Here is a 25,567-nt window from a genome sequence, read left to right on the forward strand (position 1 = left end):
TGGCCTTAGTTCCTCGGTCACTCCTGAGTCCGTCCTGAACTTGATGACAGGGCATAGAATGCTAACCGGCTCTGTCTCTGTTAAGTGGCTAGCCGCAGGCTAACAGCAAATCCTCATCTGAAACATAGACGTTAGCAAGTTAGCACATACTGTATGTCCACAGGGCTTTACCTTCTCAACTCAAACAGCACAAAAGCAAAACTCAGCAATGCAGTGTTTTGAAGCTGTTTGCGTATTCACTGAATCTATTTGCTGAAGCAGTGTTATAGTGTGGATGACTGATTTGAGGGAAATCACACATTTATTTCCATTAAAAGTCCTTCACAGTAGATTTATTAGGAGCTGTGCCAGCTTCACTCCAGGTCAGATTATGATGTCACCTCGCATGTTGTCATCTTCCTGTTTACAAAATGCAGATATTTGTGGACTTCCCTTTGCTGCTTTTCTCACCACTTTATTCACCTAACTGACTTTTTGTAATAAAATATGCAAAGATGATTTCAATCACAGCTTTTTTTCCAGGATTTCTCTCTTAATTGTCTTCTTTGTATTTCCCCTCCCCCTGTCTCCAGATACAAGCCCTTCTTCCCGTTCCAAGTGCAGCCTCCTTTGGGGTCAGCCTGTGATTTGGACTTCTCCGTTCAGGACACCAAATTGGTGGAGGGCCGACTGAGAGTATCCCTCATTGAATGTAGCAGGTAGGAGATCTCTGTACTGTGTGATATTCACAATGCATACTGTACATAGGCCAGCCATCACTGCATTGGACCACTGTCTAGTCACGCTTGTAGGGTTACCCCATATTGACAAGAAAGACAATTGTATGCATCCAACATCTACAGTTAAAACCCTTGGCATTCTAGATACTTAACCTGCTGTAGCTGTGGACCCTGGCTAGACTGTGTTGAATCTGAAACCTTCTGGCCCTACAGTAACAGCAAAAGAGAAAATACAGCCTTGTGTACTCAGCTACAATGTGAGCTATAATGTGTTAAAACTCTATATAGCCCCAGACCGGACTGTGAGGCAGTACAACAGACCTATTGGGACTGAGGGCAGAAATACGGATCATTATTAATCACCCAGCAGTACGTGGAGGTTGTCTACAGCCTCAGTGAGGCACTTTCTTTCAGCCGCTGTATGTATCTCACGATGGTATTGTGCAACCCATTTATAGTACAAATTAGAGCCTGACCGATTTATCGGCAGGCCGATATTATCGGCCGATATTAGGCATTTTCCAAACTATCGATATCGGCATTTATAATGGCCGATAAATGAATATAAAAATAAAATAAAAAACAGACTAAACACCCGTCAATCATGTTATGGGTGTTGGCGTTGCATAGTTTATCCACCAGAGGGCACTCTACAACATCCCTGTTGGCAACACTTGTGTTTAGAATGCCACAAACCCTACAACCAGCTGATCCAGCCAGTCGGGCAGAGTGTTAGAATCTGTTTATGTTTTGTTACGCAATTCTGGATTTAAAAAAAATATATATCGGCCGATATATCAGAATATCTGATTTTTAAATCACCAAATATTTGTATTGATATCGGCCTTAAAAATCCTTTAGTTGGGCTAGTACAAACAATACAAAAGCACTGTTTTACTTAGTAACATAAGTTTCGAAAGCCTCAAAATACTATAAAATTAAAATGACCACAACAAGCCTAACTACTGATGTACAAGCAATATGTCAAACACACAAGTATTGCACCTGTTAAAGCATTGTCACAATGTTGGTCTATTGTAATGTGGCTTAATGATTGATATGAATGTTCAATTATATAAATCTCGGACTAGATGGAATAAAATAAAAAGCAAAACATTTAATAACTAACTACCTGATGAACGGATACCACTGCAAATCCTTTTATCTCATAGCAGTCCAAGATAATGAATTAGCAAATACACAAGAAATCCTGTCAATTATTTAGTTTGGAGACACATGCCAGGCTTTTACAGTTCAAAGATAAGGACACACCTATTGATTTAGGCCTATGTCCAAGTTAAAAGGAGCTAATAACATTTTGTCTGTATCTGGACCTTGTATTTGTCATCAGATTATATGCTAGGTGTACATGTCTGCTCTGGATCCAGTTTCTATTTCCTTTACTGCCTGGGCAAACCCCTGAAGGAAATGCAACACTAATCTATTTAACCCTTAAGGCTCTAAATTTACGATGTAATTTCATTACATCTTCTTCAAAGTAATCTAATCCATTACAGTGACAATGCCAAAAGACAAAAGGAGCCCCTCAAATGAGTCTTGCTGTCTTGGATTAAGTGTCACATCCCTTTTCTAGTCTTGCAAACCTGTGCTTGGAAGACACACCTATTTTTCTGTGGCCATGAACCACTTCCTCCATCTTGTCTGTGAAGGAGGGTGCAACAATTGTTGTGCCGGGAAGGGTTATCATTGTGAAGCGTGTGAATAGAGGAGGACGTTCGGATCAGCCACCTCATTAATAATGAACATGGCCCACTCCCAGGCTGCCCATTATGTAGCCAGGCAGACCCAAGTCCTGCCACCCGTCTCAGCCCATGGGGTGCAAATGGATATCCTCTTACCTCACCGGAGCAGCCAGCCATGTCTTACCATGACTGCTAGCTACTTGAGGCTCATTTGGGGTGTTAAACATTTTGTGTTGTGATAGTTTTCCAAAAGTATGTGTTACATACTTTGTTGAGGTTGTTCTAAGTTATCCTTCTAGTTGTCATTCATTTTGTAATTCTTGAAAATGAATGACAACCTACTGCTCAAAATATTAATATGTTAAACAAAAACAAGCTTTCAAAACTTATTTTACAATCACGATTTTTTTCTTCATGAATTGGAATTCTTTCCAAATAACCTTTGATTGTTTCTTAGGACTCCAAAACTACTATAACACTCTTCATTAATTGCTTCTTTTCAGTCAAATGCTATTCATCTCCAGCAGAGGGAGCTGTTAATTATGTAGCAGCTCAACACGATTTGACTTCTGCTGGCAGACTCCATTTCTGTGAATGATTGAAATCCACACCAGGGGGCAGCAGTGACTTTCTTAATGTGCATCTTTGGCGCAAAACAGCTCTCGAGTGCACTCGTTCATTACAAATATTTGGACAGAGAGCATTACAATCCAATAAAAGTCTGACTAATATTGTTTTTTCCTCTTGTCTTGTCCTTCTGTGCACCAGACTGTTTATCCTGGGCTCTTATGACAGAGAGACCTACGTCCACTGCACCTTTGAACTGAGCAGCCATGAGTGGAAAGAGAAAACCCGCAGCTCCATCAAAACGGTTTGAACCTTTGTCTTAAAATGCTACTTCCTGTGTGTACCAGTGTCTCTGTGTGTGTACCAGTGTCCCACCCCCACCCTGCTCTCCCCTATGTAAAAGGATACTAGCCATTTTTCTTAAAGATCACTCATTCAGAGGGCCTGTTTGTTCAGACAAAGACTTTAGGGACATATGTTTGATGAGCTATCCCTTGGTCATAGGCCCAGGCAACCCAAGACAACAGGTCTTCATTAGGGTTGGGGTTTATTTACAGCGACAATAATATTTAAAGCCTATTCTTTGAAATGATATCAGATCATATTGCAAACCTCAATGTACGATTAAATTAAAAGGCTACTTTGGCAAATGCTGAATACATAAAGGTTCTATTTCATTGAATTCAGTGCTCTTTCATTAAATTTTTTGTTTTCATGCAAATGGACAAATTGTGTACAATGTAACTGTAAGTTTTATTACAGTCAGCTCAGCTGGAGCCATTGTCTGCGCATCAATCATGTTAATACACTGAAGATGCTGTTTTGGCGCAAAAAACTCGAACCTTTGTTTTATAAGCACATAACATACATGATGCTACATGATATATTGGGGCTATTATTGGCTAAACATTTTAAATTTCAAAATAATGTTGCCTCTTACAAAGAAGGAGGACATTTGCCTAAATAGATGCTACCTCTCTGTTACTAGATAACGGTGTAGATAAGGAGCATACTGTAGCTATTTACCGGGATGTATGAAAGGACCGTTGCATTGATGCCAGACATGACCCCCACCCCCCCTTCCTCCATGACATTTGGAGAAATTATGAATTTTGAATTTTCCTTGGTAGAAAACCTTTTCTAATTGCCGCAATTGAGAGATATTAACATTATCACATCAGGACTGTTGGAAGTGACTAACAAGCATTTAAGACTTAAATGTCAGGCCTAATCAATTCAACTTCATCAACACATACACTGTGTTACTGTGGTATTTGACAGTTGGAATCTGGTTTGACACAAGGTTTATTTAAATTTTGTTTAAAATGTAATTTATCTCAGCAAATTGTCAACGTTAATGCATAGTTTTCAGTTTTTGTCCAGCAGGGGGCAATGTCACTGTACAATGCATTACACACCTAATAAGAAAGTTTTATCAATACAGTTCAAGCCATGCTTTGCACGATACTAGCTCTTAATATCATAGCCGTGAAGAGCAAGAACAAACACATACTTTTGGCAATTGTATTATAATATACTCAATATTCTCATAATACGTACCTACCACTGTTCCCATTTAGATTTTTATAATAAAAATACATTTATTATGTTTTTTTGTTCTTTAGGGAACTGAATTTCGAAAAAGGCAAAGTGCTTGGTGAATGTAAAGGCAAGCTATCCGTCAAGCTATTATTACAGATATTTACCCCAAATAAGGTTATTTAATTTTTCATTACGGAAAATAATCAGCTCCTTTGTCATGTTTTGCAGACAGTGCCAGAGTTGTCATTGTTTTTATTGACTTTGTTATCTAGTTGAGATATTGAATTGAACACTTTCTCTGTATCTCTCCCTGATGCAGTGAACACAAGAATAATATATTTTAGTCATCAAACACAATGGTTCTACTGGCCCATAAAATCTTTCCACTACCACTCTCGATATCACTGAAATGTCCTCAACTCCAGGACTGCTACAATAATTGTATACTTGACCAAGATGGCCACTGGTGCGACCCTCTTAAACATCCTCCACATACTTCATAGCTCCTGCTGTGCTCTCCATTAATATGCACGTAAATGCAGATACAAGGTGGCATTTGGGCCGTTTTATCAGACTTCACCAGACCATGTGTACCCAGCAGGACTCTATATCAGGGATTAAAGGAGATACCATCTGGAAAAGGTCAAAGCTCTCTGTTTCCCTCCTCTTTTCACCCTCCTCCCCTCCAAGCATGATCAGTGGAGATGAGAGGTTCCCACTTCCTTCAGTAACCGGAGACACTGTGTCATACGTGTATGTATATACTCTCACGTGTGCTCTACCTTTTTATTTCTCTCTCTCTCTTTCTGTCTCTCTGTCTCAGTCTCTGTATATCTCTCTCTCTCTTTCTGTCTCTCTCTGTCACAGTCTCTGTATATCTCTCTCTCTCTCTCTCTTTCTGTCTCTCTCTGTCTCAGTCTCTGTATATCTCTCTCTCTCTCTTTCTGTCTCTCTCTGTGTCTCTGTCTCTGTATCTCTCTCTGTCTATCTCAAAGCCCCTCACACAGACAGGCACTTTCCTTCTTTCTTTGTCTCACACAGACAGGCACACTCTTTCTCTCTGTGTCCTGAGCAGCCTTGTCCCTCACCTTAGGTTTCTTCCTCAGACAGATGCATATGGGTCAGAGTAACCTGGTCGGAAACACTGCTTTTCAGTGAGCATGTGGAATCTACTGCTCACAGCTGTGTGTTACTGTTTGACCAACACAAAAGACTCACAATATTGCATTTACATAGGGAATGCTGCAAAGCTGTGTTTACAGGAACCTTTTCTATCTGTATCAGCTAGTATTTACTCAGTTGTGTCTGTGATGTTGATAACTGAATATTGCTGTATGGTCAAGTTTTTAAATTTTGATTGCAAAGGCATAGGCTTACTTAGGGTTAGGGTTAGACATCTGGGGGTTCAGAAGTGAATTTTAACTGGTGTCAAGTTCATTCTGCTGATAACTTCAACGAATATGCATGCTCAAAACAGGGCTGATAATGAGCATGTCACCTGCACTTTGTAAACACTTGTGCAATTTAGAATCGCAACCAGATCAGACAACTTCCTCTCATCATGTCGATTCATTTTGCCAGTGTTTCTCTTCAAATCCTGAAGGAATCCCCTTATCCTTACATTTACATTTAGTCATTTAGCAGACGCTCTTATCCAGAGCGACTTACAGTAAGTACAGGGACATTCCCCCGAGGCAAGTTGGGTGAAGTGTCTTTCCCAAGGACACAACGTCATTTGGCACGGCCGGGAATCGAACTGGCAACCTTCAGATTACTAGCCCGATTCCCTAACTGCTCAGTCATATGACCCCCACCCTCACTTTTACCGGCCTTAATCTACTGACCATCTCTGTGGTCCAGCAGCAAATGTGTGTTTGTGGGTGGGTGCGTTCATGTGTGCTTGCTTGCTTGCTTCAGTGTGTGTAGGCTACCTGAAGTTTCTACTGGTTTGCGTGTGGGACCACGCATATGATGGAACACCTGTGTGCAGGGGTAAATTGAGCCCTTTTCCATCACAGCGCGAGGGCAGGATTTTATTACTGATTTGTGGTGTGTGGTGGGGCCCTCTTTGCCAGGCGTGTTTAGACATCTGCCTCACTGATTCCATCATCTGGCCCTTAGTACTGATGTCTCCTGACAGGCCAACTGATGGGAAGCCAGCTGTCAACCTGTCTGTGTGTTCCTACCGGTGTGTCTTTAGTGTGCATGCGTGTTTGTTTGTGTATCAAGTTCTCTCCTCTCTCTCTCTCTCTCTCTCTCTCTCTCTCTCTCTCTCTCTCTCTCTCTCTCTCTCTCTCTCTCTCTCTCTCTCTCTCTCTCTCTCTCTCTCTCTCTCTCTCTCTCTCTCTCTCTCTCTCTCTCTCTTTTTCTTTCTTTCTTATTCATTGGAGTGGTGTAGGCAAGTAGAGGACCCTACTGCTCTGGTCAGGAAGAGCAAACAACCTGTGGCTACAGAGCCTTTTTCACGGTAGAAGTGGCTGGAACCACAATCTGTCTCTCCAAGTTTAATCACTACAGCTGGCTGAGCTTGCCTCCAGTGTGCCAGTCAACACATGCGTGGTAGACTGCACCGCCTGCTCATAAGGTCTCAATGCACTGCAAGTATGCATAGAAAACGTCACTCAAAAAAAGATTGCTCCTTGTCTTTCTTTCTGTCCTTGCAGTCTGTCTCTCTTGTTCTTTCCTACTAGGGTCGCAATTTTTTTTAAATCACAAGACAGCTTCACCCCTTCAGCTGTGAGTGTATTCAATAAATCGGGTATATCATTCAGTCAACCACTTTGACCTAAGTCCATTTGGCCTCTTCTCCCCATCCTACACGTCTTCCATCCCCCCCACTCGCTCACCGGTCCACTCTGGCCTCAGGCCTTTCACCAAAGCTGGTTCAGAGAGCAAGAGCAGGCACTTCCTGTGCCTATTGAGTGATCAGGGTAGCTCTGACGCACCTCTCTCAGATGGCCGCTGTTTGATGTTCCACTCATGCATACGTGCTTCTGCCTGTGTTTAATCCACCCCACGTGGCTGATGAAAGGGACTCAACTGATAGTTCTCTCCACTTCTGTCTCCACCCACCTGCTTTTGCTGATCCTGCTTTGCAAGGAGGTACCGGGGAATAATTGAGTTATAAACCACCCCTCCCTTACTTTGTTTTCTATACTCTACTGTATGTCAAAGAGAGACTGAGAAATTTGGTGTGGTCGGGCTATTATGAAAGAACCCCTCTCTAGAAACTTGATTTGAAACAAGAGATGCTTTCTCAGCCACCAGAATAGGTTGGTGGTTTTCAGTCATCCAATATCACCTAGGGAGCCTATCACCTCAGCGTCTGATATGAGAGCAAACACATTGATTGGTCCATGCAATATCTTCCTTTTAAGGTCGAAACGGATTAAAGACGCAAGCGGCAGGTCTTGTGGGCTAGGTGTTGGTTCTAATTGTTGTATTTGCAATCCATTCATCTCTGAGAAGACAGCATTGACGGGCCAATTGTGTGCATGACAGACATCATGGTGGCTACATTACTGGCCTCTGCCATTTTGGTTTTCGAAATGCTTTTGACTGATGCAACAGACTGTCCTGCTCATTAGAGCGCAAACAACCTCACAAGAAGAAACGCCAATACGTTAAGGATGAACCAAATGACCTTTTAAGACTGGTCAGTTGAGGGTCTGCTGATCCAGGCTTACTTCTGGCCTGCTCTGTCAGTCTATTATCTCGGTTGGCTTTTTGCCTGTTTGCAATCCTGTTTCGTGATCTGCTTTTTATGAGTATCAGACGACTGGCAAGGCCTCTGTTTTTCTTCCATTGTCTAACTTTTATTCAATAAGATATATTATGTCATTGTAAACATATTTGTGGTTTATATTTCCTTGAATCTCCAATGTTGATATAACAAAGTAAGGCCATCAATTATTTTGCCCTATATCAGGCACAAAATTATTTTTTGGGGAGGTTTAATTATGTTTAAAAGGTAGTCCTTCTTAAAAAAAAAATCCTCTCAGGTCCATATAAGACACAGTGAGACTGTTAAACTTCACGCTCCAATCATCTCATAAGCTTAGCAAATGTTACCGAGTCAAGAAGTCAATTCACTCTTCAGAAGTTACCAGAAGCTGAGTGACAGTTGGCAGATCCAAGAGACTCAGACCAGCACTGCAGTGCTTGATTGACAAGCTATGCATCTGAGCATGAGTGATCAAACAGACAGAAATAAATACCATAGTGATAAGGAAAATTGTGTGCAGCTCTCCTAGTAGTAGGCATATTGCAGATATGAATGGACATTATTTGCGTCTTCTTCATGGTGTTTCTGTTCTCTGTTTTAGAAAGCTGAGCGGGCATGCAGACAATAAATGTTCAATTTCTTTGGGTATAAAGGACAATGAATGTGCTATAAAAAGACAACCGAGTGGACTGGGTGGGTGAAGAATCCAGTCATTGCTGTATATCCTAGTGCAAATTAGACAGGGGGACAAGAGCACCTTTTTTGTTTGCCTCTGTCTCCATAACAACTCCTTTGTCCCCTTTGCTTTTGAATATCAGCCTCCCATCATAAGCCAATGAGGGGATATGAAAATACAAATGGCTGTTGATGACAAATTTGAATTTCAGTGGTTTTGTGTGGTTTAGGTACAAACAGAAATAAAAGGCTTGATCAACAAAATTGGATTTTGAACAGATTTATAAACATTTAGTGAATTGTACCTACCAATTTATTTGTTAGGGGTTAGAGGTACTGAATTTTTCACACTTTGTGATGTGTGGGTTTTTCTATTTGCTGTAATTGTTTGTTCATATGAGTCGCTCAATGAATGTTGACGTTTGAGAAGAGGTGGAGATGGAGAAAATATTCATTAGAATGTTATTGAGTTAACACAAAAGGGAAAAGGGCAACCATAATATTGTTGGGAATTTGTGACACCTTTCACATTTCACCATGACAGTTATATTTGTTAACGTCTATGGTTTGCAATCCATGAAAAGTCGTCTGTCTCTAATCTGTATATAATCCATTCTGTTGCTAGCTAATATGATCTATCACAAACAAACCAACGGAACAAATCGAAGTTTAAACACTTTTACATGAAACTAAGGCCCTAAGGAGTTGTTTTTCAGTAAGTCAGTCGTAATGTTCATAAGAAATCTGATGTGCATCATAATAAGCATAGACCAATATTTGAAACAAAACTCATTTAAGTAGAAGAATAAAGACTTTTCTAACCTACCATACAACTTCTATAAACATCAATGTAGCATCGATAAGCAAATTCACACATTTGATCTTCAGACGGTTCAGTGATAGATTTACATCTGTATCTACAGGGAAACTTGGTGAAAAGCTTGATTTTAAATCTTTTCAAATGGAGTATCCAGCATGCAAGTTCGGATTTGTCTTTATTCTATTTTAGGCACATTTGGCTGATGTCATGGATATTATTTTAGATCTGAGACAGGGAGGTACAAATTAAGCACAACTAGCTTTAGTTTTGTAGCGAAACCTAAAGCTATGATTATATTTGGCAAAACTATGTTAAAAGTTTCATTGGCTTTTCACTTTTGAAACTTTGTAAGAATGTTTTCCTATTGTATTCATTTACCCCACTATGTCTGTGCCATGCTAGTGATAATTCAGTACCTCCGTTTAGATGGAAATTAAGAGTGAGAAAGGGATACATACATGCTGACTCCTTATGTTTGACATTAGACGGACATTTTGCTTCTTTAAATATGCAATTATTATCTCATACCTTCATATTGTGATTTAAAAAATCTTGTATCAAATTGCTAAAGCCAGAAAAATGTTAATCTCTGAAATCAATTGACAGGGAATTTAACAATTGGCCAGGCCAGGGTCAAAACGTTGATTCATACAACATTCACTATGACTTGTGATGTTCACAGCATTTATTTTAGTGGCGCTAATCAACCTGAGCTGTGCCAATGCAAACCTCCTAGCCAGTGGCTATCCAAGCCCCCACCGACTGTGCCACTAATTGAACATGGCAGCGAATTGCTGTGTGCTTGCCTTGCAGGGACTTGTACCCTATAACCATACACAAATCGATCTGACATGTGGTATTAGATTAGATTACTGGGCAGCGCAGTGACAGGGAAAAGGATTTGCTCGCCTCGACCAGCATCCGGCAGACGCTGCACTGCTCACGTGCACCCCCTGGACCTACCCAAGTGGTTCACACTGCTCCACCATGCAGCAGCAGCAGGCTCCGCATCTTACAGGTCAACGCTCTTTAGTTAGCCATGCCACTGGAGCTATCCTGCTGAAGCAAGCGAGATTCGTACCACAAAATGCAGGCATGTCCTGGAACAGCTCTAGACAGGACTTGGGAACCTATGATGTATACTACAGGAAAAATGTCACACTTGATCAGTGTCTCACTCTGTTTTATGAAACAAACACTGTTAATATTTGATAAGTTGGTTAGTGTGTTGTGTGGGAATACCTCCATATTAAGTAATGCCTCAAATCATTGAAGTAAAAGTCTTAAATATTAACCTCTAACATTTACATCACATGCTGGCCACCAACTTAAGGATTCAGTATTTCACATGCTCTGAGAATTAAAGGAAAAACATGGCCAACTACCTTCTATCTCAAGAAGCAAAACGCAGTCTGCAGATCAACCATTATTTAGCAGTGATACCTGCTATTTTGTCATATTAACCTTTCATTTGCTTTCCATTGCAGTTTAAAAAGAGAGCCATTGCTGAAATAGAAGGCACATTGTGCTATTTACATCTGGGCAATTCCCTGTTGCTACGTTATTGTTTGTTTTCCTCCTCAGAGAAGGAACCAACGGCTGGCTGGTCCCTCAGTCAATGTTAACAAGGTTAGCCGGCCGCTTCAGCTAGGCAGGAGATAAAGCTCTCCCATAAAGGAATAGAACAATGTCATTTCAGGGGAAAAGCCACAAAACAGACCCTTTTAGCTTAAGAGTGAGAAAATATGAGTTGGATCTCACACTTGATATGTGTGTATGTCATGTTGTGTTTCAGGCATGATTATGAATGTATACATTTAAATTGCAATAGTCCACGATATAAAGATTGTATTTTAACATGTATAAACAGAAATATAGGTCATGCTTTACTTAAAGGTGATCTTTAGGCATTCAGAACCTTTTTATAAACAATACTGCACCTTTAAGCTCATCTTTATTCATGTATACGTCTTCCTTCATGACAATTCAATCAGCATGTTTTAAGGGGGAAAAGTCCAAGAAAAAAAAAAATGAATTCAATATGCTATTTTGATAAGATGCCTTTTGACCACATCAGTAGCAGTTTTTTAAACATTAGTGACTGTAATGACAGAGCCATGAAAGTAATGCATTGATGGAGATCTGTTGAGCCTTACTCTTTAATGAGCACCTGCTTTAGAGCTGTGGTCTTTGTAAATTCAATAGAGGGTTTCTATCTTGTCAGAGTCCCCCGTGTGTGTGCGTGTGTGTGTGTGTGCGTGTGTGTGTTGTGCACACAACACGTGGGAGTGATGAGGGCATGAGGGTTTCACCCACTATTTGCACTTCAGAAAATAAAAACTCCTGCTCTAGTATGCAAATCAGCCTGACAAATGGGAGGCTGAGGGGGTGGACATGGCTGTAAATCTCCAGGTGTATGCACATGGCAACTGTGTTTGTGCGTACACAATGGCTTCATTGAATGTCCCTCAACACCTACACACCAGTACATACAGGCGCACACCCCCACACACACGGACACGTTCAATAAGATACACATACTCATAACAACCAGCCTTGTGCGTCAACCCTTCATGTCACTTGACATGTTTGCTCAATCTTTTGGCATCTGCTGCACGGGTAATTTGTCTGTAACCGAGGTGGTCCTGTCTCACCGCCTGTCTTTACAATTGCAGAGCTCGATGTGATGTCTTTGTGCATTTCCTTCAAAGGCAAAGTTAGGTTAGCAGAGCATACAATTGTGTCTGTGGGGTGCTGTGTTTTTTTTGTTGTTGCGTCGATCAAAGAAAAAGTGTAAGGCAGATGATTCATGTTATCTGACCACCTTGATTTTTGCAATGCTAATGTGTGTGTGAACTGCAGGGTAGTATTAGAGTATGAGCTGCACAGCTCATTATGATAACCACAGCTTCTGACTCACCTCTCGTCTCTTGTTCTAAAAGTCCTTTAAAATTATTTTTTACAAAGGGTAGTTATGGCACTTCAACCTGATTGTTTGCAAGGAGACAAGTGTGCTGTATTTGTGGTATTGTATAATGAATGCTTCTTCACAATATATTGCAGTTCTGATAAAAAATGTATGACTGTGTAGCCACACAAATAACCAGTCTGTGTCAAGTCTATAAAAGCCAAACTTACAGTAGATATGCACATTCATTTCCTGTGTGACACATGCACCCAAGGTACACTGGCTTGGTGGCTACAGTAGCTCGCCAGCCATAATCTGTCCACCCTTGTCACGGTGTGTACAACAACTGTATCAGGGATGCAAGCTCTGAAGATATCACGTGTGTGAATACGTAAGTCTTCAATCAATGAAGGAAAGCTGGTAATATTTCAGGAATACAGCATTAAAGGACACAAGGTTTTTTTCTTCTTATTAATCTAAGGACAATGCTTTAAAGGGTAGCCTCTTAAACTTATCACTTGTATGGAGACAAGACGTTCTATGGAACGATCCTTTTTCGAAGTGTCTCAACACAACACACTGTATTCTCCAGGAAAGACTGCATCTGTTTACCTGCTGCCTTTTAATTATTGGCTTGTCTTGATCCTATGCAATTCCCTACTGCTCCCCCCATCTTTTCCATAATTGCCCTTTAGTTGGTGTTCATCCTTGCAAATCACGCTTCATTGCTGCTCAGTGATGTTTTTCAGTTTGTGTTTCAGTTTGTGTGTCAATCCCTGTGTTCTCTACAGAACACAGGGATGCAGCCACATGAGACTTCATCAGATGGACTGTAGCCTACGTCATTTTAGTTTTGGAAGCAGGTTTCCATGAGGAGAGGCCATCTGCTGATTTATGTCCTGTTTTCAAATTGTAACTTTGTTGATGTTTCAGTCCACTTATTGGACCATTTGATCATATTTTGAATTCCCTTTAGTCTCCGGCAGTGTTGTCTCTTGTTGTTGAAATCCATCCCTGAAATGTTGGCTTAGGGACAGGAGTGGGTCTCAGTACTTTCAAAGGCAGACATTTTCAGATGAAAGGCCTAGTTTTAGATCATACAACGCTTCCTCCTCCAGTACAAAGAGGAGGTTTGTCCTCAATAATAGCAATAGCCCCCCTTGATATTATTCCAGCTATCCCATGCCCAGCTACATATTGAGCCAGAAATAGCTTTTTATGTGTGAGTGGAAATGCTCTCTCTGATTCTGAATTTCTCTGTACTTGGAAAGAGCTTTTTTGCAAGGGTGGCGCAAAAACCAAATTAACAAAAATATTAATTATACATTGAATTATGGACTTTGAATTAGGGGCTTAGGTTGCTGCCCCCGCGACCCGACCCCCGGAAAAGCGGCAGATGATGGATGGATGGAATTAGGGACTATTATCTATGCTCTGAAGATCAAATATTTTGATAATACATTTTGTTATAAAGCTGTTTTGTGTGAGAACCTGTTCAATTAGTAGCCTAAAGCTTAACAATATTATTTATTGTCTTCAGCCTAAACATAATACAGTATACTAGATTTATTATATAGTACATAAAGTGACTTGCTTGCCTGTACTACCTGTGGCTGTTTAAGTGTAAAGAGCAGTTTGTTGACTTTGTACAGATGAGGACAATTGTTTAATGCTATACAGGTGAGTGTTTTATTTGCTTACTTTCCACCACACACACACCTGTTGTTGCCTTTTCAATTGTATTAGAGGATACTGGGAAGGGGTGCAAGAAGTCAAGATCAGGTTATGCCTTGAGGTGGAAACCAGTGTTAAATAGATGAGTAAAGTCTCAATGAAATAGCGGTTTATTGGTATACAGGATTTAGAAGGATTTTCTGTCAGTTGCTATACCGTGTCAGTGTGGCCTACAACAGTCTATTTTCATAGTTGAAAACACTAGAACAATGAAAACAAAGTAGAGCAATTTTATACTTCTTTAGCCTTGTGGAGTTTGTTCCCCAAAAAATACTTAAGGTTGGGTCTTGGTATCTTTCAGAAACATTCTTCAGTTTCAAGTGAATCAAGCCTCTCCTGTGCTTGCCAGCTTCTATAGATCATCTGCTTATTCATCCTCACCCATAACTCTATCAGCTCTTTCCAAGAGAAGGATAACAAATGACAGCTTGGAAATTACAGTCATTTGTCTCTGTCTTTCCAGCTTTTCAGACACTCTTTCTCTGAGACCAGGACTTTCATTGTTACCCTTTATCATCTCTCCTGTGGCCTTCTATTTTCCCACTCTCCACAGTAAACCTTCCATTCGAGATTAGACAGACTTCCTAAACTTCTTCAGCAATTTGGCTTTGATGTCTAGATTGTTTTGGGGATGGACATTGTTCATGCTCAACTTGATACTATCATCAAAGTACAGTCCTAAAACATGCCTGGATTATATACTGTATGTGTTGTCATAATATAGTCGGTTAGATATACCAAAGCAGGTCAACTTGACGTCACACCAGGTGTGTTGTGGGATACATGACTTGTCCAGTGCTGTGTGACAGTGATTGAAGCAGCTGGTAAACTCCAGGGGTGGAAAATTGGCTCTAATTGCAGGCCTCCTTTCTCCCTCAGAGTTGGCATGCATTGTTTTCCTGTCATCAAACCCACCAATGTGTGGAGGCAAAGCTCCTTGTCTTGAAACATTCAGCATCTCTCCTAAATGGAATAGCTGGTTGCCATATTTGTTCTATAGGCCCCACACTTTTCAAATGTCAGATTTATTCATGCATCCTTTTTGTTTTCATATGATCACATTTTGAACAGATTGTTGTGTGATTATTTATATCCTTTTGTTTTAGACTGAGGTGATCAAGGGGCCTTCTGGCAGTGTGGGGATGACCTTCAGACATGTCCCAGCCAGCGAAGGTGACGCGGTTCATGTGAGCATCGAGACCATTACCCCCAACTCCCCTGCCGCCCAGGCAGACTTGCAGAAAGGCGATCGCCTCATTGCCATCGGAGGTGAGACACAAAGACAGTTGCCAGTATATACATCTTTTGACGAAGGTGGTTTAACTGTTTATTCTTTTTATTTTTTTTCATTAATAAATTGTTTTACCAACAACAATAATGCAAAAATGTTATGTTAGACTCCTTGTTCATGCTTTACATAATAACACTTTCATTATACAGTATGTTGTTACATGTCTGTGGTTGGTCAGCACTTATTGATCATTTATTAATTCTTATTTTAACCTTGGCAGGTGTTAAAGTGACATCCTCTGTTCAAGTACCCAAATTGTTGAAACAGGCAGGGGACCGGGTACTAGTCCTGTATGAGAGGCCTGTGCGTCACCAGTCCTCTGCAGTGGGTGGCTTGGGCCCCCTCCAGGAGGGGCTGTCTCAGCTGGACGAGCCCAGTTTCATCCCTCCACCTGGAGGCTACGAAGAAGACCCGGCTCCCATCACAACCCTCTCTGACATATCTGACAGCAAAGACATGGACTCTGAATATGAGGACTTGAGTGTAGACCCCAGGCCTAGCCAGGTCAGTGGTGGGAGCACTGAAACCAAGGAAGACTTCTTACTGGCTGTGAACCAAAGCCCCAAAAGAACTGTGGCCAACCTGGCCTCTAAGCCTCTTGGCAGCATATCGCCCATTCTTAACCGCAGACTCAACCTGGCTGGCCTCCAGTCCCCACTTAAACCCCAACCCAAAGACTTACCAAAGCCTTCGCCGCACAAGAGCAGTGGAGAGCCTGGGGAGGGACTACAACGGCCCACTATTCCTCCCCCACCCCCGCCTTCTCGCCCTCCTGTGCCCCCAAGACCCCAAATCAAATTGACGTCAACCTCTTCTGAAACCCAAAGTCTATTTGAGGTAGGTGATGGTAGTACCACAACAGCCTCGACTTTGTCTGAGAAATCTCCAGAAAAGACTCCAGGGACAGGAAGCAATGATGACAAGGCCAGCGCTGAGAAGACACCTGTCAAACAGCCTGATTCAAAGCTTACAGTCAAGGTGCCTGAGCCTTGTGAAGAGCCGTCAGCTGTCCCTTTGGTACCCAGCAGCAGCAAGTTGGACTTGGCCAAAGACAAGATGTCAGAGAGCTCCTGTACTACACGGGACAGCATGGAGGACAACTCACTTTGGGAGTCTTCGGAAATCATGTTCCGTAACCAGACAGCCCGCTGGGCCAAAGCCGCTGTAGTGTTTGAGGTTGAAAGCAACCATAAGTACCTTAACGTGGCCCTGTGGTGCAAGGACCCTTTCAAGCTGGGCAGCCTGCTGTGTTTGGGCCATATCAGCCTAATGTTGGAGCACGTTGCTTTGGAGTGTCTGTCCACATCTTCCTCAGAATACCAGAGCACCTTCAGGCTGTGTGCTCCAGAACCCAGAGCAAGCGTCAGTCGCACGGCCCTGCGCAATCTCAGCACCCACAAGGGCTTCAATGAGAAGCTGTGCTATGGAGATGTCACTATCAACTTCTGCTATCTCGGTGAGGGTGAGACTGAGCTGCCTGTCCGGCTGTTGGAAGGGGAGAGGGAGGGCAGTTTCCTGGATGAGGAGCTAAGGGACAGGGACAGGGAGAGAGAGAGGGAACAGTTGTCCTCGACACCCCGAGATGATCTGGTCTATGGTTCCATGCAGCTGGTGGAGGTCCGCCACAATTTCCAGGACACTCAGTTCCAGAACCCCACCTGGTGTGAGTACTGCAAGAAGAAAGTCTGGACCAAGGCAGCCTCCCAGTGCATGATCTGTTCCTACGTCTGCCACAAAAAGTGCCAGGACAAGTGCCTCGCCGAGAACCCGTTGTGTGTAGCAGCCACCGATCGCCGTGGTGCTGACCCAGAGGCAAAGTCCACCATCAACCGCGCCACCACAGGCCTCACGCGCCACATAATCAACACCAGCTCTCGTCTGCTTAACCTCCGCCAGGTACCCAAGACGCGGTTGGCAGAACAGGCTGCCGATGTCATACCGGGTGTTGCAGAGCCTTCGCCCAAGCACACTCCGAACACTTCAGACAATGAGAGCAGCGACACTGAAAACTACTCTGGCGCTAGCCCCTCCAAGCTGCCAGCCAGTGGTGGAGGCAGTGGTGCCAGCACCAAACTAGTTCGAAGGGAAGGTGGACTGGACGACAGCGTGTTTATCGCCGTAAAGGAGATCGGACGGGACCTCTACCGGGGCCTGCCCACTGACGAACGTTCTCAGAAGCTGGAGTTGATGCTGGACAAGCTGCAGCAGGAGATCGACCAGGAGCTAGAGCACAACAACGCTCTTATGCTGGAGGAGAGGGAGGCAGAGGATGCCAGGCGGAAGGCCCTGATCACTGCCGCCCTGGCCAAGTCTGGTGAGAGACTCCAAGCCCTAACCCTGCTCATGATCCACTACCGGGCAGGCATTGAAGACCTTGAGTCTGTAGAGAGTACCTCACCCTCTGAGCAGCATGGCTTCAAGGCTAAAGGGGTTGCTCTAGAGGAGGCCCTGATGGAGGCTGAAGCCTATGACAGTGACACATGCAGTCCTGTAGAGGTACAGATGCTGGATGACATCACAGAGGAACAGATCTGTGTAGAGGCCCTTCATTAAAAATGGATAGGCTGATTTGGATAGGCTTTGGGCTTGGGACTCACAGCAAAACCTTTTAAAGATTTTTATGTTTGTCGTTGGGGTTTGGGGACAGATTTCTTTGGTTGGGCATGCGATATTACTCAAAATAAATGATGCTTAATTTAAGGCTTACTAACCCTCCATACAGTTTTCTCTATAGTTGGTTTAGCAAGACAATGTATGCTCCAGAAGACTGCAATTTAATGTACACAAGTCAGTTATTTTAAAGGGAAGATGCAAGGGTGTGTTACCTGTTTGAATCCACTTTGACTGTCTTCCAAAACATTCGTAAATGTGTAGATAAAATTGGCAAAGAAACAAATGTACTGACATTTCCTGATTTTTGGTTAATTTGTTTTATTTCAAAAGCACCTTTAAAACCAAAAATCTATTTTCTTACTGCTTGAAATGTGAACGTAATATGGTATTTAGTCTTAAAAAAAAATGTTACAGTATTTTTGTTCTTACCCCCCCTCTGTTACAGTAAAAGCCTGTGCTTTCCATTCTCTATTTTAGTCTACAGTATTTGTTTTATCGCTCCGTTTTGTATGCTGTGAATCACAAGCCCATGGGTATCTTTAGACACGGCAACATACCGTGACTCTACAGAGGGATTACAATGCAAAATGCAGAAAACAAGTCTACCATATAGATTTTTTTCCACGGATTGTGTACTTTTCATAAGACTTCATTACCTTCTATGATGTTTTTTCCCTGGATTTTGCAAACTACGTGACTTCAACCCTCTTCTTGGACCTTTTAGAATATCGATAAAGTGAAGGTAATAAATATGATGGATAAGAAATATTGTGGAATCAGATAAGTTAGTACCTCCATTCTTGGTTTAGGTTTTTTTTTTTTATGAGGCCAAACATGTATGATTGTCTGTGACCATTGTCTGTTTCCCCTTTCTTTAAAGTGTTTTTTCATAAACTGTTTTCTTTTTCTTTGGTTGGGGGGTGGGGAGTAGCCATGTAAAGTTATGTTCCAACAGAGAAATTATTTTATAACAAATTATTTGATAGTTTTTTTTTCATTCCTAATCCGCCTAACAAATCATGGTGATTGTGTGACTATGTTTTATAAACTCATGTGATGGAAGAGGATGGAGTCACTTATTCATACTTGAGTTCAAATGCTTGCTGTTTAAAAGGCATATTGACCAATGCAAATTGTGTATGTGTCTAAGGCAGAGGGATCATTTAAATGGTTAATTTTTGATGGTGGGATTGTGTTTTTGCATTTTTAAAGTTGTTCTATCACTTACGAATGAATGTAGGCCAATTGTATATAATGTTCTGCACAAAGCAAGCCCCCCAAACGCCCCCAGACCTAACCCCTGTATACTGGGTGTGGACCATTACAGTGATGTTGTCATTCACAGCCAAATTGTACATTAATATTACAACTGCAGTTAGCCACCAGGGGAAAATACTTGTTAAGAAATGAATGCAAATGCAAACCCTCTGGCTATACAACAACCATGCCTGCTAAGTCTATACACATGAAACAAGTTAAGGCCCGTTGATATCACAGTGCTTTTTAATGTCTGTGCTGCTACTGCTTTAACTGACCAATTAGGTTCAGTCAGACAGGACACAAGATAAAAGAATAGAGACTGGGGGGATAGACAGCAACGCCACATTTCTTTTCTGTGCAATAGACGTAATGCTCTTGTGGATACTGGCTAGACTACTATACTTGTCACTCTCTTCAATCGTTTGTATATTCAGATTTTTTTTGTGCAATATTTTTGTAGGAAAAACTGATAATCAGGAAGGGATTATTTTTTTGGTGATTTTTCTTTTTCTTTCGGTTTCTCTCCCATGCGTACTGTCTTTCCCATGTCACAGTTAGTCTGGTATCTTGAATTTCCTGGTCTGGTATTAAGGGTATAAGAGTACTTCAGTAAAGACAAAACAATTTATCTTATCCTATGCTACTATTGCTGCTGCTGCCGTTGTACAATGTGTTCTTCAAACCCAGTTATCACATGCTTCTGATCCTTCTCCTACCCATGTTTTAGTGTGTTAAGAGTGTCTGCCATGGCCTTCTGCCATTGAGGTGTTCTTGTTTTGTAAGAGGAATGTTGTACACAGTTCTGATGGCTTGTGTGATGAAGCGCTATTGTACATAGCCTAAATAAACATGCTCACCTGGGAATAATGTAAATGAGCTGTCTTCACTATTCTAATATTGACCATCTATTATAGTAACTGTTCTGAAACTGTCTGTAGTTAGCTACAGCTAATTTATTCTAAATGAGATACAGAGATAGTTGAAAAAGATTCGCCTATAGGTTGAAATGCACAACAAATAATTAATTGTAGACATGCATCACACAACTATGGAAAAAATATGCAAGAAATAAGCTTGAACAATAGCGAACTAATAATGATTTGAACCATAGTTATATAGTAATACATAGTTATACTGTATCAAATGTTTGACGAAAGTGGTGTTTGTGAGTGTGGGGGCAGTGTGTCAAGTGCAAAAATGCTGTTTGTCAATCTGGATGTCTAGATTGTCTAGGCCCTAGAACCAAAAGGAGAAACTGTGTGTGTGTGTGGGTGGGGGGGGGATACTTGTCCTGGTTGGCTGAGATTATATACCCATGAAGACCCTTAAATCCTGCAGGTCAGTGTTTAATTTGAAAATGAATCTCGTGGTTGTACCCTACATTGGGAAATATGTTCTACAACCAACTGTTCTATTTTTTCTTTAATCTACAAGTGAGGGTGAGATTGAGGCACTGTGTCCTCGTGCTATGGTTCCTTGGTGGGGAGGGACATCATTGTGCAAGCATCTGGTAAGTAATTGGAGCCCAGCGGAGAGATGGATGGAATGATTACAGTGTGTCTCTTCCTACATGGGGTGACTAAGTGACACATTTCCCCATCATAGCCTGCTCTTGTGTTTTCTTTTTCAAGTGCTCAAAATGGACATCCAGAAAAGTAGCATTACCCCCTTATACATGTTATACATGTGGAATGGAAATCATTGATGATCATTCTTATCCGTTAAAAGCAGAAGAATGATTAAATGATGGATCATAGAACATGACATAGGACCGGCAGACACGTCTTGAACGTGTATTATGTTGTATGCATTTTATATCCTTTACATATGGAAATGGTGGACTTTAAGAAGCTGAGCTATACAATTTATTATTATAAATCTCTGACCATTCCATTGTGTTTAGTAAGTGGTTTACCTTCAGTATTAGATAAGGCCTAAAATCAGAGCATAGATCAAAGATAAAATACAGCACTGACTTGTCCATACAGATGTTTTTTCAGAGTATACAACATTTAATTTAGGATTTCCCTTCTCCAATGAATGTCAACATATATTACACAATCAGCACACCTCACATGTACACAACCAGGCAACCATCAGTCCAGAATATAAAATGGCAACATTATTTGTACCATTTAGTACTTGAGACACATAAACCAATGACATACATGTCAGAAGGCACACACACTGACAATAACACACGCACAAACACGTACTGTACATGTTTGTGCGCATGTGCCTTAGTTTTCTGGTATACAAAAAGACAAAAAATATATTTAATCTCATGTGTTACCACCATGATTTAACAAATTATTGTAAATAGTAAAAACCGAAAAAGAATCTCTATTGTAATCTTGTTAAAATAATTTTCTTATAAAACAAAATAAAATATCAGCAAATAGTGAAGAGTGGGGTCATTTCATAATATTTAAATATCAAAATTATCTAAATACATAAAACAAATGTGTACCATAAACAAAACATACAATATAATAGTATAAAGTGTCAAAACAAGGAAATTTGGAAAAACCAAACTTTTGTATCTGAACCTTATAATTGTCAGTGTCAATACATGACAATTATTGTGCTATGCTGTATGCCTTGTCGTTTTTGTTAGGTCAAAGAGAGACAGTCAATATTTTCGTATTTTGTTCTGTGTTAAACAGAGGAGGGGATCCTTGTGAAGATTACTAGGGACGTGCAAGAGCTAGCTAGCCAATTCCATAATCTGTGTGAAGTGTGTATGTGGACACGCATACAAATCCTGTAAAGTGGAATTCTCAACATTTATTTCATGGTAGCAGTCAATCGAGAAACGATGACGTAAAAACCTTCAGGACTGAATGCTGCTGACTATACAGTGGCACAATCATTATTAGTTACTAATAAATGACTCAGTCACTGGGGAGCTCAGTGACTATGTCTGTGTGATAAAGTGCTTGGGTCATCCCACTCCTAAGGTGCCATGTACTGGAACTAAATAGGAATGAATTTAACTACTTGTGAAAAATGATTTACTTACAGCTAATCAATGTATGGCTTATAATGTCAACAGTGTCAATATGTATCTTGATCAACATCCTGCAGATCATCATGTTGTCAAAAAGAAAATTCAACCAAATGTATCTACATTTCCATTGTCTAACACATGTCCACCAGAGCATAATGTCACAAATTGTGTTAAAAACAGAACAGGCAAATACAAATAAATGTATGACAGAAAGTCATCCCTGAAGTGGGTGTTCCTTTTCACACATTCAAAAGGCCTACCAAAAACGTTCAACAATTTGCCACATCTAAATCGACAATTCTGTCGTTATCCAATGTGCTCATGATGACAACTCCAGAGGGGGACAATTAACCCAGAACTGCTTTTGAAAGTACATCATTTAACTTAGCTGTGTTAAAACAAGTTAATTTCCAGGCAAACACTGAATAAATTACCCCTGACTCAAGAATAAAAGGATAAAATACAATTTCACAGACTTTTTAATGTCTAAAATGAGTGGACCAATAAAATAATACCCACATAATTTCCTCACAGTGCTTTGAGTTGCTGAATCTAATCCAAAGTCTGTTTCTAAAGAACATTTTGTCTTCCATCAGAATCGTATTATGTCCTGTATTCAAAGAATCGCAGCACTGTCAGGTGTGTAAAACTATTAATGGCGAAAAGGTGAATTAAGACAGATGTATAATCCTAACAAACAACTCTACAGAAACAGGTGATTACTCACCCTCAGATGAAGGGACCGACTCCCTCTGATGGCACATACAGTTAGGTCCATAAATATTTGGACATTGACACAATTTTCATCATTTTGGCTCTGTATACCACCACAATGGATTTGAAATGAAACAATCAAGATGTGCTTTAAGTGCAGACTTTCAGCTTTAATTTCAGGGTATTTACATCCAAATCAGGTGAACGGTGTAGGAATTACAATACATTTTATATGTGGCCCCCCCCCTTTTAAGGGACCAAAAGTAATTGGACAATTGGCTGCTCAGCTGTTCCATGGCCAGGTGTATGTTATTCCCTCATGGGAGTTCGTTATTTCATTGACAAGGAGCAGATAAAAGGTCTAGAGTTCATTTCAAGTATGGTATTTGTGTTTGGAATCTGTTGCTGTCAACTCTCAATATGAAGTCCAAAGAGCTGTCACCATCAGTGAAGCAAGCCATCGTTAGGCTGAAAAATCAAAACAAACCTATCAGAGAGATAGCAAAAACATTAGGTGTGGCTCAATCAACTGTTTGGTACATTCTTAAAAAGAAAGAACGCACTGGTGAGCTCAGCAACACCAAAAGACCCGGAAGACCACGGAAAACAACTGTGGTGGATGACAGAAGAATTCTTTCCCTGGTGAAGAAAAACCCCTTCACAACAGTTGGCCAGATCAAGAACACTCTCCAGGAGGTAGGCGTATCTGTGTCAAAGTCAAAAATTAACCCTTGTGCTGCCTTCGGGTCACATGACCCAAAGGTTCATAACGAACTATCGTTGTGTTTACCCAGTTTTACCCAATACAAAAACAAATAAAAATAATTTTCTTTTAACCTTTGCAATGTGGGGGGTCTGCGACAGCCCAACGGTTAAAAGAAAATGCTTCACTTTGTTTTTGTATGGGGTAAATTTGTCGCAATGCGACGGTGGGTCACACGGCTGATGGGTCAGAATGACCCGAAGATAACACAAGGGTTAAGAGAAGACTTCACCAGAGTAAATACAGAGGGTTCACCACAAGATGTAAACCATTGGTGAGTCTCAAAAACAGGAAGACCAGATTAGAGTTTGCCAAAAAACATCTAAAAGACCCTGTACAGTTCTGGAACAACATCCTATGGACAGATGAGACCAAGATCAACTTGTACCAGAATGATGGGAAGAGAAGAGTATGGAGAAGGGAAGGAACTGCTCATAATCCAAAGCATACCACCTCATCAGTGAAGCATGGTGGAGGTAGTGTTATGGCGTGGGCATGTATGGCTGCCAATGGAACTGGTTCCCTTGTATTTATCGATGATGTGACTGCTGACAAAAGCAGTAGGATGAATTCTGAAGTGTTTCTGGCAAAATTATCTGCTCAGATTCAGCCAAATGCTTCAGAACTCATAGGACGGCGCTTCACAGTGCAGATGGACAATGACCCGAAGCATACTGCGAAAGCAACCAAAGAGTTTTTTTAAGGCAAAGAAGTGGAATGTTCTGCAATGGCCAAGTCAATCACCTGACCTAAATCCAATTGAGCATGCATTTCACTTGCTAAAGACAAAACTGAAGGGAAAATGCCCCAAGAACAAGCAGGAACTGAAGACAGTTGCAGTAGAGGCCTGGCAGAGCATCACCAGGGACGAAACCCAGCGTCTGGTGATGTCTATGGGTTCCAGACTTCAGGCTGTCATTGACTGCAAAGGATTTGCAACCAAGTATTAAAAGTGACAATTAGATTTATGATTATGTTAGTTTGTCCAATTATTTTTGGTCCCTTAAAAAGGGGGGGGCCACATATAAAATGTGTTGTAATTCCTACACCGTTCACCTGATTTTGATGTAAATACCCTGAAATTAAAGCTGAAAGTCTGCACTTAAAGCACATCTTGATTGTTTCATTTCAAATCCATTGTGGTGGTATACAGAGCCAAAATGATGAAAATTGTGTCAATGTCCAAATATTTATGGACCTAACTGTACAACCCTGTTTTTACATGTGTGTTCCTCCTCACTATGATAAGGCTGTTATCTAAAAATGACCCTCATCAAGCATTAGCATTTGACCACAGGGCACAGAAAACAACTTTGGTTTGCTCCAGTCATACAAACGCTAACAATGACACATAACAGTGAAGACCAAACGCAAGACATTCACACGGAAACAGCTTGGCTGTTTTGCTTCGTTGTTACTATTTTATCTTTTCTCTGTTTTTTTTTCCGTACAACAAAATAGATCCTCTGGAGGGTTAACATACATGGTTGGGGACTGTTATTCGTCATCATATTCTGGTTCCAT

At 41.1% G+C, this 25,567-nt stretch overlaps 2 protein-coding genes across 2 annotated transcripts in view; one reads left to right on the plus strand and one right to left on the minus strand.

Annotated features, from left to right (window-relative positions):
• pdzd8 (PDZ domain containing 8) overlaps positions 1-20,486 on the plus strand; it is a 29,073-nt gene extending 8,587 nt beyond the window's left edge. The window contains exons 2-5 of the mRNA XM_062463519.1: positions 573-698; positions 3,191-3,293; positions 15,499-15,661; positions 15,904-20,486. Of these exons, the coding sequence (XP_062319503.1) occupies positions 573-698; positions 3,191-3,293; positions 15,499-15,661; positions 15,904-18,236 (2,725 nt within the window). The 3' untranslated portion in view covers positions 18,237-20,486. The remainder of the gene's footprint in view (positions 1-572; positions 699-3,190; positions 3,294-15,498; positions 15,662-15,903) is intronic.
• Positions 20,487-21,796: 1,310 nt separating this feature from the next.
• The window catches only part of LOC134022758 (synaptic vesicular amine transporter-like), a 10,550-nt gene continuing 6,779 nt past the window's right edge, over positions 21,797-25,567 (minus strand). Inside the window, exon 11 of the mRNA XM_062464507.1 lies at positions 21,797-21,804. Within this exon, the coding sequence (XP_062320491.1) occupies positions 21,797-21,804 (8 nt within the window). The remainder of the gene's footprint in view (positions 21,805-25,567) is intronic.

The sequence above is a fragment of the Osmerus eperlanus genome, chromosome 6 (assembly GCF_963692335.1).
Source record: "Osmerus eperlanus chromosome 6, fOsmEpe2.1, whole genome shotgun sequence".
Taxonomy (NCBI): Eukaryota; Metazoa; Chordata; class Actinopteri; order Osmeriformes; family Osmeridae; genus Osmerus; species Osmerus eperlanus.